Raw genomic sequence first — 12,987 nt, 5'->3', positions numbered from 1 at the left:
ATATGTATTTATATATATACATATATATTTATCTATATATATTTATAGATATAAATATATATATATGTGTGTATAAATTAAAACTCTGATGAACCAGATTCTACAAAAACATTACATTTAAATTTTTATAGGTTTTCATCATCATTTGATGTATTTGCACTCATTGTGTCTACTTTTAATGTTCATTTTAAATGTGTGGTTTCCTTTCTTGTTCACATATATACATTTTATTTTTAGCTTTGCTTTAAAGTTCTTGTTTTGTGATTTGTACATTTGTGAGTTAAAACAAAGTTGAACTGAAGGTCGTCTCTTTTCTTTAAACATGTTTGAGGGAAATATTTCTGAGATCCAATAGTTTTGTGTCTTTTAATGATTTTCAGCTGAGTTAACAGTCATTAAAGTGAAAACAGGATTTCATGATGAAGCTGGCACCGTTTATTTATTTATTTTTTTTTATCTTCAACGCTAAAATATATATATATAATTATTTTTTTTTATGACGATCCTCTCCTCCGGAGACAGGACGGGCAGGCTCATCTTCCAAGCTCCAGCTCAGCTGGTGACTCCAGAGGCTGTTCCAAGACCCCAGCCGCACGTAATCATGAAGGCCCGACCCGCGCAGACAGGCGGACAGAGACTGGTCTGCGACGAATGGTGGAAGCGATTTAAAAAAACTTTTTACGTGTAAAAAAAATAATAATCATTTTTAAATCGCTTCAGCAATTTTTTAAAACATTTTTTGTATAAAAACAAAATATTATTTTATTTAAAAATCGCTTCCACCGTCCGCCTGACTGCTGGGTGGGATCGGGATTCAGCCTTTATGATTACGCGCGGCCGGGGTCTGGCAACGTCCATCTGCGAGTCCCCATCTCCAGCTTTGCAGTGACCAGCGGAGCTCTGAGCACACAAGGCTGGTATCCGGAACCCGAGCCTCCGAGTCGGCTATGAACCTGGATGCTCTCCTTCTCGGTGCACACTGCCTCATACGATGCTGTCTCACCCGCCTTGCTTGACAAACAACTCTCACCATGGTCTTCTGCCTAATCTTTCGCTCATGCAGACTCCATTGTTGAAAAATGTTTGTTTGGCACATGTGCCACAGACAATACATAAAACCTAATACCGCTAAAATTTGACGCCACTCCATTCTTGTTTTTGTTTACAGAAGAAGAAGAAGTGTCTTCTTCTGAGGTTTTCTCGTTGTTTCAGTAGTTCTTGGTGCACAGGCGAGCGGGGGAACAGGTTGGTTCGAACAGGTTGACTCGACTGCACAGTGCAGTGTGAATGCAAAGTCACCAGCTCAAATGTAAACAAAAGCTCATGAATATTGGTCCCGAACCGAGTCTACCGGACTATCTAGTGTGAAAACGACCTTAAACCCTAAAATACATTACGGCAAAGACTGGTTCATCCCAAAGATCCAGTCCCCCGGCACAAACAGAGTAATATTGTGTATGATGTTCAGTGTCAGGAGGGCTGTGATCAGTCTTACATCGGGGAAACTAAACAGCCACTGGCCAAAAGGATGGCCCAGCACAGAAGATCAACATTATCAGGCCAGGACTCTGTGGTCTACACTCATCTCCAGGCCAGCGGTCACTCTTTCAGGGTTGAAGATGTTCACATCCTGGACAGAGAGGAATGATGGTTTGAGAGTGGAGTAAAGGAGGCCATCTTTGTGAAAAGAAATCGTCCATCATTAAACAGGGGTGGAGGCCTCTGGGTTCAACTGTCCCCTTCTTACAATGCTGTGATTGCTAGTATCACTCAGCCCTCTGTGAATAGCAAGCGACCATCAGTGTGCTAATGATCCATTGTTAGGCTGATGGTCCTCCTTGATCATGTGAGCAGCTGGTTTTGGTTGTCAGCAGCAAACTGGTTGATCCACTCTGAGAAGGTGCTATTTATAAGACTGAGCTGAATACAGCACTTCAGACTGAGGAAGTCTTTCGGATGAAAGACAAAACATTTCTACTTTTAATTTTTGTTTTACTTTGTTTCGTTTTTTTGAATGTCCAGAGGACCAGACTTAACTTTTTTTTTAGGTCTTTTTGAGTTATCTAATTATGGCAGCTGCTAAAAAAAGCTCAACAAGACCTCATTTTAACAAAACAAGCTATAATGGAGGTTGTGATATTTTTTAGCACTAGTTGTGCAGCCTGGTTTGCCTTTCAAATGTTTGTTTTCAATCTCATGGTGTTACTACAACGGTCTTTCTCAAGTTTAGATTGGTCATGTTGCACTGGAGTTGTAAAAAAGAGATGCAGAAGTAAAACTGCAGCAGGTGGCTGTTTGTTTGTTGGTCCTGCTATGAAGATATTTTACAGAGGTGTCCATTCCTCGTCCTCAACTAATTCAGTTGTCTTTTGGACATCCAGATTTTAATGTTGCTGTGCTCACAAATTTGTTTGGATATTTTCGTAGTTTGTTTTTCCCTCCAAATGTAAATTGTTCTGGTTTTAATATTCTAAACAATTATTGTTGCGTCTTAGGTCGTTTTCACACCAGATAGTCCGGTAGACTCGGTTCGGTTCGGGACCAATATTCATAACCTTTTGTTTACATTTGAGCTGGTGCGTTTGCATTCACACTGCACTGTGCAGTCGAGTCAACCTGTAGAACCAACCTATTTCCCCACTCTCCTGTGGGGGCGCTGCACAAAGAACTACTGAAAGAAACGACACAAAAACCTCTGAAGACACTTCTTCTTCTGTAAATAAAAATAAAAACGAAGTGGCATCAAGTTTTAGCAGTTTTAGGAGTTATATTTTGTCATTTTTCAAAAATGGACTTAGCCTGAGCAGAAGATGAGACAGAAGACCATGGAGAATATTGTTTTTCCACACAAGGCAGCTGACGGCTCCATATAAGGTCAGAGAAATGCGTGTTTGTTTACCCTGCGGAGCGGGGCTCGGTCTGTTTACATTCACACCGTACTCGAACCGTGCTGGAGTTCGCTTCTACGGGACCGAGACCTAGGTTTTAGCCCGGGCCAGAGTTCGCCTTTTTGTTCCATTACAGAGTTCAATGGTGCGTTCACACCTCCCTAAATGAACCGGACTTTCTAGGAAGACGAGCTAGAGTTCGATTAAAGCGGACTAAACAGGACTAGTGTGAATGCACCCTTAAAATATTACATTCTGAAAAACAGAAAAGAAACAAAATGCTGCAGGAAAAAAAAAACTAATATTAAAAAAGGTGATAAATGAATTTCCTATTCCCCTGCAAGTGTAGTTTTTACTAACAAAGTCCATGCTCCATAATCCAGGTATACTGGGATGTTTAGTTTTTACTCTTAGTTTTTATTAGTGAAATAAAGTTTCCTGTATTCCTTGGCACTGATGTACTGGTTTAGTTTCTGTAACCTGCTTCATGTTGTGGGAGAAAAACAACTGCTTCAAAAAGCAAAAATACTTCAAATCTTTAGACTGATCTATTGGTAAAAAAACAAAAATAATATTTCCCAGTTATATTTGACCATCCAAAAAATTGCACTTTATCCATCCATCCATCCATTATCTTTACCTGCTTCTTCCCTTTTGGGACAAAAGAGACAAACGAGACAAACAACCATTCATACTCTCACTTGGGGACTATTTAGAGTTCCCAGTTAACAATAATACCTTCTTGTTGAGAAGGCAGCAGCTCTACCAACTGCGACACTGTGCTGCCCAATGTACTTAATACTTTTTTTTTCTAATATAAATATTATCCTTCAGGTAAAGGCATAATTCACAGCTTAATACCTTATTCAGTTTTTACTAAAATATCTTCTAGAAATAAGTAAAATAAAAAACATTTGACTACTTCAAGACTTCATTGTAGTATTTTTGTTTTTCACCTAGAGGTGTTTGAGAAGCACCAGTATGAGCTGCGGATTGCCGGGGGTGCTGTGCGGGACCTGCTGTCTGGGAAGCGTCCTGATGATGTGGACTTTGCCACCACAGCCACTCCAGAGGAGATGAAGCAGATGTTCCAAAGCGCTGGAATCAGGATGATCAACAACAAAGGAGAGAAGCATGGGACCATCACAGCCCGAGTAAGAAGCTGAAGAAGAGACGTCGTGTTTTTTAATCAGGGCTTTAAAAGCCGTTTTGAAGTTGGCTAAACAACTCTGTAAAATGTAGCTCTTTATTTTCTTAAGGTGAATGAACTGTTTCTCATCAGTGTGAGCTGAGCTGTGACTGAAAAGAAAACGGAGCGGCAGCACAATGAGAATATTAACAACTATATTTTTTTATTGTTTCTGCACAAGTTTTCTAAAGATTAGTGTCATATTTATGCGTTAGTTCAGTTTTATCAACATCAGCTATTGAATAATGGAAAAAAATTATTTTTTCTACATCTTAGGTAATTTTGGACCAACTTTAAGTCAGAGTACATTTTTGAGTTCAAATTGAGCATAAAGTTATGTAAAAATTTAAATCACTTATAAGTTTTGTGACTTAATTTAAAAAAGGTTTTTGTAGGACTAAGTTACATACAGAGACTCTTTGCTGAACAATACACAACATATTACACTTATTTTTAAGAGAAAATGGATCAAAAGATGCTTAAACAGTGTGTGGATTTTTCATTCGTTATGAACTTGGCTTGTAAAATCTGTTTAGACCTGTAGGTTAATTCAAGATTCTTTATTGGTCTTTCCACCACATGTGGTACATGTGATGAAATGAAATTGTGTACACAGAGTCCCAGTTACATCCAACAAAAGTATTCAAATGTAATAGAAAAACAGTAATAAGATCTAAGATATGAACTAAGAAAAATTTGAACTAAAAACACACTAAGCACTAGTTGCATAGAAACGGTAAACACTATACATCTAACAGCAGCACGAACATCAGAGTCCGAGATTTATTTGTCATTCGCATCACATGTGGTACATGTGGTGGAACGAGATTGTGTACACAGGGTCACAGTTACACCCCAGTTACACGATGAGCACGAATGAACACAGCAACATGAAACAGATCAGCAGCAACATTATGCGATTTTTCACAGTGATTCTCCTGGTTAGAGATTCATGAGTCTAACAGCCTCAGGGTAGAAGCTGTTCCTCAGTCTAGTGGTTCTACACTTAATGCTCCTCAACCTCCTTCCTGAGGGGAACAGGGCAAAAAGTGTGTATGCTGGGTGATTGGGATCCTTCATGATGCAGGTGGCCCTCTTCCTGCATCTGGAGGTGTAGATGTCTGTGATGGTGGGGAGACTGACTCCAACAGTCTTCTGTGCAGCCTTCACCACTCTCTGCAAAGCTTTTCTTTCTGCAGCTGTGCAGCCACCACGCCACTCGTTGATGCTGGAGCACAGGATGCTCTCCACTGCACACCTGTAGAAGGAGGTGAGGACTGAGCTTCTCAGACCAGCTCGTCTCAGCCGCCTGAGGAAGTAGAGTTCTCTCAGATCAGCAGACCAGTTGCTCCTTGTATTATGAAATTCTTTATCAAAGGGTTCGTGAACGGTCGGCACCAGATATTCAGACAAGAGGAAAAATAAAACACAGAGACTGTAACTTGCTAGAATAATATTTGTCATTTATTAATCTGCCACAAGAAAACAGCCAAGCAAAGTCATGTACAGTTGGTACACTCTTAACACACAAATTGATATGAGTATCTCTCACCGTGACAAATGATCGGGAAGCCTTTCGATCCAAATGACAGAACTCACATCAACAACTGCATGGCACCGCGCGCTGGTCCACACAAGACTTCCAAAATTCCCTTGCCTGTCACACCTCCTTTATACCTTTTCCCTGACCGGATCGCGTGAGAGCAGTGAAAAACAAGTTTGATGGTTGCCAGGAGGACAGATTTAATTAAAATCTGTTTTTCCATCATCAAAGCAGTCTGTGCAACAGAGCGATGGCTTCATAAAAACATGTCCTTCAAAACCTGGGTCACCTTAACCTTTAAGATGGGCCAGGTCTTCTGGTTAGAGCATCCCCCAGAGGACTTTAATTACTCCAAAACACATCTGCAGCACAGGCCTGACTTTGGGCAGATAAGCTGTATCAAAAGTGAGTATAAGTATTAATTGACATAAAAGCATCAAAATAATCATTCCTATATCACTCCTAACAGTCCCAGGAACCCGTCTCAAGTGCAGAGGTGACAGGGCCTTCTCTGTAGCAGGCCCAAGACTTTGGAATGAGTTACCTCTGCTGGTTAGACAGGCCCCCTCCCTCACAGTTTTTAAATCTCGCTTAAAAACACACTTCTATTCCCTGGCTTTCTGCACTGTGTGATCTGTGCTGAGTCTGTGTGTATCACACTGTGTTAGTCATGTTGCGGTTGTTGTTGTTATCCATTATTGTTTTTGTCGGTTTCTACTTTTTGGTGTCCTGTTATGTAATCTGTTGCTATGTGCTTGTTCTGTTTGTCCCTGTACAGCACTTTGGTGTGCTTTGTCACTGTTTAAAGTGCTTTATAAATAAATTGGTATGGTATGGTATGATGAACTTTCTTGATCAGGCTCGTAGTGTTGCCTCAGCTGAGGTTGTCATTCAGGTGCACACCCAAAGGTTGAATGTACAGTGACCCAGCATATTCATCACCAAATGCCAAGAAAGACATGTGTTGAAGTATCTGATGTGTTTTTATGCATTTCTTCAAAGAATGCTGGTTTAATATTTGGTTACAAAGAGAGAATGGGTCAAGTAGAAGAAGTAGGTGTTAACTTTATTGATTTCGGCAGTTTTGCTCACAGTTGGAGATGTTCTCTTTTCTCTCTTGTGCTCTTTGTTTATATTCAACTTCATTCCCATTAAAAGTCATCTCAGGGTGCCTGTACAAAAATAAACTGTAATGGGAACCTCCTGTGTTCTCCTGCCAACAACTACATCCTGATCTGAAACAAAGTGGAGGTTTGTCAGAGAGTTGACCGTAAACTTCACAGAATGTGTTGAACTAAAACAAACATTGTAAACGTGTCAAACATAGGAGAGCTGTAAGAACTTCACCTCACGTCACAGTAAACTGACATCCTTTAGTCAGTAGAATCCAGTTTTGTCACTCAGTTACAAAGATTTTTTTCCAGAAGATTTTGCATCAACCCTTGCCCTCTTATGTTTTTTTGTAACAAATTTTTCAGCTATAAGTCACGTTTTATTGCATAACTTGCATTATATGCCAAAACGATGTATTTATGGATTTTTCCCCATATTTATAAGCCAATTGTTGGCTGAGATATGACCGTTTTTCATTTATTCTGACTGAAAATATTGAACACTACCATTTTCAGCCGCTAGATGGCAGTCAAGTAGTATGTCATGCAATTATATAATGTAATGGGTAAATGTGGCTATTAATGACACAATTGGCTTGCTATAGTCTGTCACCGTCATCTGCCTGCAGCAACCGTCAAATTAGCTTCATTTCGCTGCTCCGCCCCAGAGAAATGCAGCTGATTTGACCATTGAAGTGCATTTATTAAGTAAAAGTTCAACTGAGACACACCTTTACTATAAAGTCGAGCAAACAAATAATTGTTTTTAGGTGGTTATCTTGTTAAATTTCTAAGAAATGCACAGTGAGTCGCCCTCTGCACGTTCATGCTTCCACTTATCATCTTTTGAAATAGAATAGAATAGAAACAGCCTTTATTGTCCCACGGATGGGAAATTCAAGTGTAACAGCAGCAACGGATAAAAAGATAAAAATATTTCACACAAAAGTTCCTAAATGTTAATAAACAATACAATATATAAAGAAATAAGATAAACAATATCAATAATTTTCAATATGTGTTTGAACATTGATAAGGACAGACTATTTACAATACAGTATTATAGGCAGAGTGTGTTTCAGCAGAGGTCAGCATGTATTTAATCCTTATTGAGTTTGTTGGGAGCAGTGGTGGTTGTAGAGTCTAACAGCTGCTGGGAGGAAGGACCTGCGGTAACGCTCCTTTGTGCATTTAGGATGCAGTAATCTGTCACTGAGCGAGCTGTCCAGTTCAGCAACAGCTTCATGCACAGGGTGGGAGATGTTGTCCAGCAATGATGTTATTTTAGCTAGAGTCCTTCTATCTCCCACCACCTGCACTTGGTCGAGGGGGCATCCAAGCACAGAGCTGGCCTTCTTGATGAGCTTATCTAGCTTCTTCTTCTCAGATGATGATAAGCTGCTGCTCCAACACACAACACCATAGAAGATGGCTGATGCCACTATCGAGTCAAAGAAGGTCTTCAGGAGCACCCCCTGCACTCCAAAAAACCTCAGTCTCCTCAGCAGGTAGAGGCTGCTCTGACCCTTCCTGTAAAGTGCATCAGTGTTGAGACCAGTCCAGTTTATTGTTCAGGGGAACACCCAGGTACAAACCAAATTCCAAAAAAGTTGGAACACTAAACAAATTGCGAATAAAAACTGAATGCAATGATGTGGAGGTGCCAACATCTAATATTTTATTCAGAATAGAACACAAATCACAGATCAAAAGTTTAAACTGAGAGAATGTATAATTTTAAGGGAAAAATCTGTTGTTTCCAAATTTCATGGCGTCAACAAATCCCAAAAAATTGGGACAAGTCCATTTTTACCACTGTGTGGCATCCCCTCTTCTTCTTACAACACTCAACAGACGTCTGGGGACAGAGAAGACCAGTTTCTCAAGTTTAGAAATAGGAATGCTCCCATTCATGTCTAATACAGGCCTCTAACTGTTCAATCGTCTTGGGCCTTCTTTGTCGCACCTTCCTCTTTATGATGCGCCAAATGTTCTCTATAGGTGCAAGATCTGGACTGCAGGCTGGCCATTTCAGTACTCGGATCCTTCTCCTACGTAGCCATGATGTTGTGATTGCTGCAGAATGTGGTCTGGCATTATTGTGTTGAAAAATGCAGGGTCTTCCCTGAAAGAGATGACGTCTAGATGGAAGCATATGTTGTTCTAGAACCTGAACATATTTCTCTGCATTAATGTTGCCTTTCCAGACATGCAAGCTGCCCATGCCACAAGCGCTCATGCAACCCCATACCATCAGTGATGCAGGCTTCTGAACGGAGCGTTGATAACAACTTGGGCTATCCTTGTCCTCTCTGGTCCGGATGACATGGCGTCCCAGTGTTCCATAAAGAACTTCAAATCGTGACTCATCTGACCACAGAACAGTCTTCCATTTTGCCACACTCCATTTTAAATGACCCCTGGCCCAGTGCAAACGTCTGAGCTTGTGGAGCTTGCTTAGAAATGGCTTCCTCTTTGCACTGTAGAGTTTCAGCTGGCAACGGCGGATGGCAAGGTGGATTGTGTTCACTGACAATGCTTTCTGGAAGTATTCCTGAGCCCATTCTGTTATTTCCTTGACAGTGGCATTCCTGTTTGAGGTGCAGTGACGTTTAAGGGGCCGGAGATCACGAGCATCCAGTAGAGTTTTACGGCCTTGACCCTTACGCACAGCGATTGTTCCAGATTCTCTGAATCTTTTGATGATGTTATGCACGGTTGATGATGATAACTTAAAAGTCTTTGCTATTTTACGCTGGGTAACACCATTCTGGTATTGTTACACTATCTTTCTGCACAACAATGGTGGAATTGGTGATCCTCTTACCATCTTGGCTTCTGAGAGACACTGACACTCTGAGAAGCTCTTTTATACCCAATCATGTTGTCAATTGACCTAATTAGTGTTAATTGGTCTTCCAGCTGTTCATTATCCTCAATTTCCTTTTGCCAGCTACTTATTGCTACTTGTCCCAACTTTTTTGGGATTTGTTGACACTGAAATTTTGAATCAACATTTAAAAAAGTTAAATCTGGTCCTCTGGACATTCAAAAAAACAAAACAAAGCAAAACAACAAAAAAATGTAGAAACGTTTCGTCTCTCATCCAAGAGACTTCCTCAGTCTGAGTTGCTGTATTCAGCTCAGTCTCTTAAATAGCACCTTCTCAGAGTGGATCAACCAGTTTTGCTGCTGACAACCAAAACCAGCTGATCACATGCTCAAGAAGGACCATCAGCCTAACAATGGATCATTAGCACACTGATGGCTGTTTACTATTCACAGAGGGCTGAGTGATACTAGCAATCACAGCATTGTAAGAGGGGGACAATTGAACACGTAGGCCTCCACCCCTGTTTAACGATGGACGGTTTCTTTTCACAAAGATGGCCTCCTTTACTCCTCTCTCAAACCATCGTTCCTCTCTGTCCAGGATGTGAACATCTTCATCCCTGAAAGAGTGACTGCTGGCCTGGAGATGAGTGTAGACTGCAGAGTCCTGGCCTGATGATGTTGATCTTCTGTGCTGGGCCATCCTTTTGGCCAGTGGCTGTTTTGTTTCCCCGATGTAAGACTGATCACAGCCCTCCTGACACTGAACAGCATACACAACATTACTCTGTTTGTGCCGGGGGACTGGATCTTTGGGATGAACCAGTCTTTTCCGTAATGTATTTTGGGGTTTAAAAGCCACTGTGATGTTATGTTTAGAAAATAAACGTCTCAGTTTCTCTGATACTCCCTCAACATATGGAATGACCACTGGTCTGGGTTCCTCCTTTTCACCTGTTGGCTGACTGGAGTCCTGTTTGGGTTTCTTCTCTGCTTTTAGGAAGGCCCAGTTAGGATATCCACATTGAAACAGCCACTGGCCAAAAGGATGGCCCATCACAGAAGATCAACATCATCAGGCCAGGACTCTGCGGTCTACACTCATCTCCAGGCCAGCGGTCACTCTTTCAGGGATGAAGATGTGCACATCCTGGATAGAGAGGAACGATGGTTTGAGAGAGGAGTAAAGGAGGCCATCTTTGTGAAAAGAAACCGTCCATCGTTAAACGGGTGGAGGCCTACGTGTTCAATTGTCCCCCTCTTACAATGCTGTGATTGCTAGTATCACTCAGCCCTCTGAATAGTAAACAGCCATCAGTGTGCTAATGATCCATTGTTAGGCTGATGGTCCTTGAGCATGTGATCAGCTGGTTTTGGTTGTCAGCAGCAAAACTGGTTGATCCACTCTGCGAAGGTGCTATTTAAGAGACTGAGCTGAATACAGCACCTCAGACTGAGGAAGTCTCTCGGATGAGAGACGAAACGTTTCTTCATTTTTTTGTTGTTTTGCTTTGTTTTGTTTTTTTGAATGTCCAGAGGACCAGATTTAACTTTTTTAGATTTTTCTACCTGGATTATTGAGCATGCATCAGGATATTTGAATCAACATATTTTTCCTTTAAAATGTTACATTTACCCAGATTAAACTTTTGATCTGTCATCTATGTTATATTACGAATAAAATATTGACATTTGCCATCTCCACATCATTGCATTCAGTTTTTATTCCCAATTTGTTTAGTTTCCCAACTTTTTTGGAATCCGGTTTGTACTTATGAGTCCACGATCTCGATGTCCACTCCCTGGATGTTCACCGAGGTCAGTGAGGTGGGTCTGTGCCTGCGGATATCCACCTGAAATGCAGCTGATTTAACCATTAAAGTGCATTTATTAAGGAAAAGTTAGACTGAGACACACCTTTACTATAATGTCGAGCAAACAAATAATTGTTTTTAAGTGTTAATCTTGGTAAATAATTATTAAAGTCGTCCCGTGCATGCTCCCGCAGCCGCCATTTGGCAGCCAATCAATTTTTGGCACACCGGCCCAGGTTGTCAGTGGTTACGCGTAACAAACGCGACGCATCTGCGGTAACACATAATATGATGCAACTTATACGGCGAAGCGACGTATTTATGAATTTTTCCACTTTATTAAATATTTGGACTGATGAGACTTATAGGGCAGTGCAATGCATACGGCGGAAAATACGGTAAATACCAATTTGAGACACGAGGTAAAGATCAAATAAAATAAAGCTGAGCAATAAGAGGATGAGCTGGTGGATGAAACCCTCAGATTCATCAGCACTTGGGTCATTGCTGATACAGCTGCATTTCTGCTAATGCTTGATGTGGTTGTTCAGTGTGAAATGGTTTCTTCTGACAGCGGAAAAACATTCAGCAGCATCATAAAAGTCTACAAGATCGAGTGAAGCCCTGAACTTTTTCAAGGAACTGATTATACTTCTCAGCCTCGATCATCAAACAGGCAGCTAGCTGTGAGTTTAAAGGTAAAACTGGATCAAATGACTAACTAGTTTAAAGTTAAAGCAAGTGAATGAAACAATATTCAGTTCAGGGTATAAACCAACCTCAAGTTTAAGGTTTACATAATTTCTTTTTAAGGCTGTTCCAACAGAATTTCCAGTCAAACTACAGAAATTACATTTTCTGTGAAAGTGCTGAATGACTGCTGAATGACTGCTGATGTTAAATCAGAAGACACCAGTAAAAGGCAGCTCTGCACCCCCAGTCAGTCGTTTTGCATGACGCCTCAGAAGAAATTAAACAAATCTGTGAAGAAGGAAGCTGCACCAGGATCCTGCATCTCTGTGGTGGAACCTCATGGATCCAGCAGAAGTGATGAGTTGCTCATCACTTCACCCCATTCATGACTGAACTGCAGAGACGCTAGCTGTAAGTTATGAACACATGAATCAGAGCCGACAGCCCAACAGTGTCTGAGTGGTGTGAGGCTGGTTCAACACACAGAAGGTGACACAAGTATGTTTGGGTGTCTTCTGGACTTGGCTGTTGTGTCACAGCACTGTAAGGACAGAGTTTTGTGTTTACTAGTGTATGTGGATTACTATTACAGTACTGTTAGTAATACAATGTATTGTGTGGTTCATTCTGCCCTTGCTCTGGTTGCCAGACGGAGACAATTGTTCCCAATGATGAAGCATAAAAAGTTGTCACTGAACTGTATTCAACACTGATGGTCAGAAAGGTTTATCTCCTACGTCCGTATGCTCTTTGTGGACTTCACATCTGCCTTCAACATCCTGATTCCCCAGACCCTGGTTGATGAAGAACCCCGCTCACCCAGCACACACTTTTTGCCCCACTCCCCTCAGGCAGGAGGTCGAGGAGCATTAAGTGTAGAACCATTAGACTGAGGAACAGCTTCTACCCTGAAACT

The 12,987-nt window shown here is 41.1% G+C and overlaps 1 protein-coding gene across 1 annotated transcript in view; it reads left to right on the top strand.

Annotated features, from left to right (window-relative positions):
* The window catches only part of trnt1 (tRNA nucleotidyl transferase, CCA-adding, 1), a 37,685-nt gene that overhangs the window by 1,957 nt on the left and 22,741 nt on the right, over positions 1 to 12,987 (top strand). The window contains exon 2 of the mRNA XM_037679299.1: positions 3,849 to 4,042. Coding sequence (XP_037535227.1) covers positions 3,849 to 4,042 — 194 coding nt within the window. The remainder of the gene's footprint in view (positions 1 to 3,848; positions 4,043 to 12,987) is intronic.

Source organism: Nematolebias whitei, chromosome 7 (genome assembly GCF_014905685.2).
Source record: "Nematolebias whitei isolate Nwh7 chromosome 7, NemWhi1, whole genome shotgun sequence".
NCBI classification, from domain to species: domain Eukaryota; kingdom Metazoa; phylum Chordata; class Actinopteri; order Cyprinodontiformes; family Rivulidae; genus Nematolebias; species Nematolebias whitei.
Note: the sequence above shows the minus strand (reverse complement) of the source record. Positions and strands in the feature narration are given on the sequence as shown.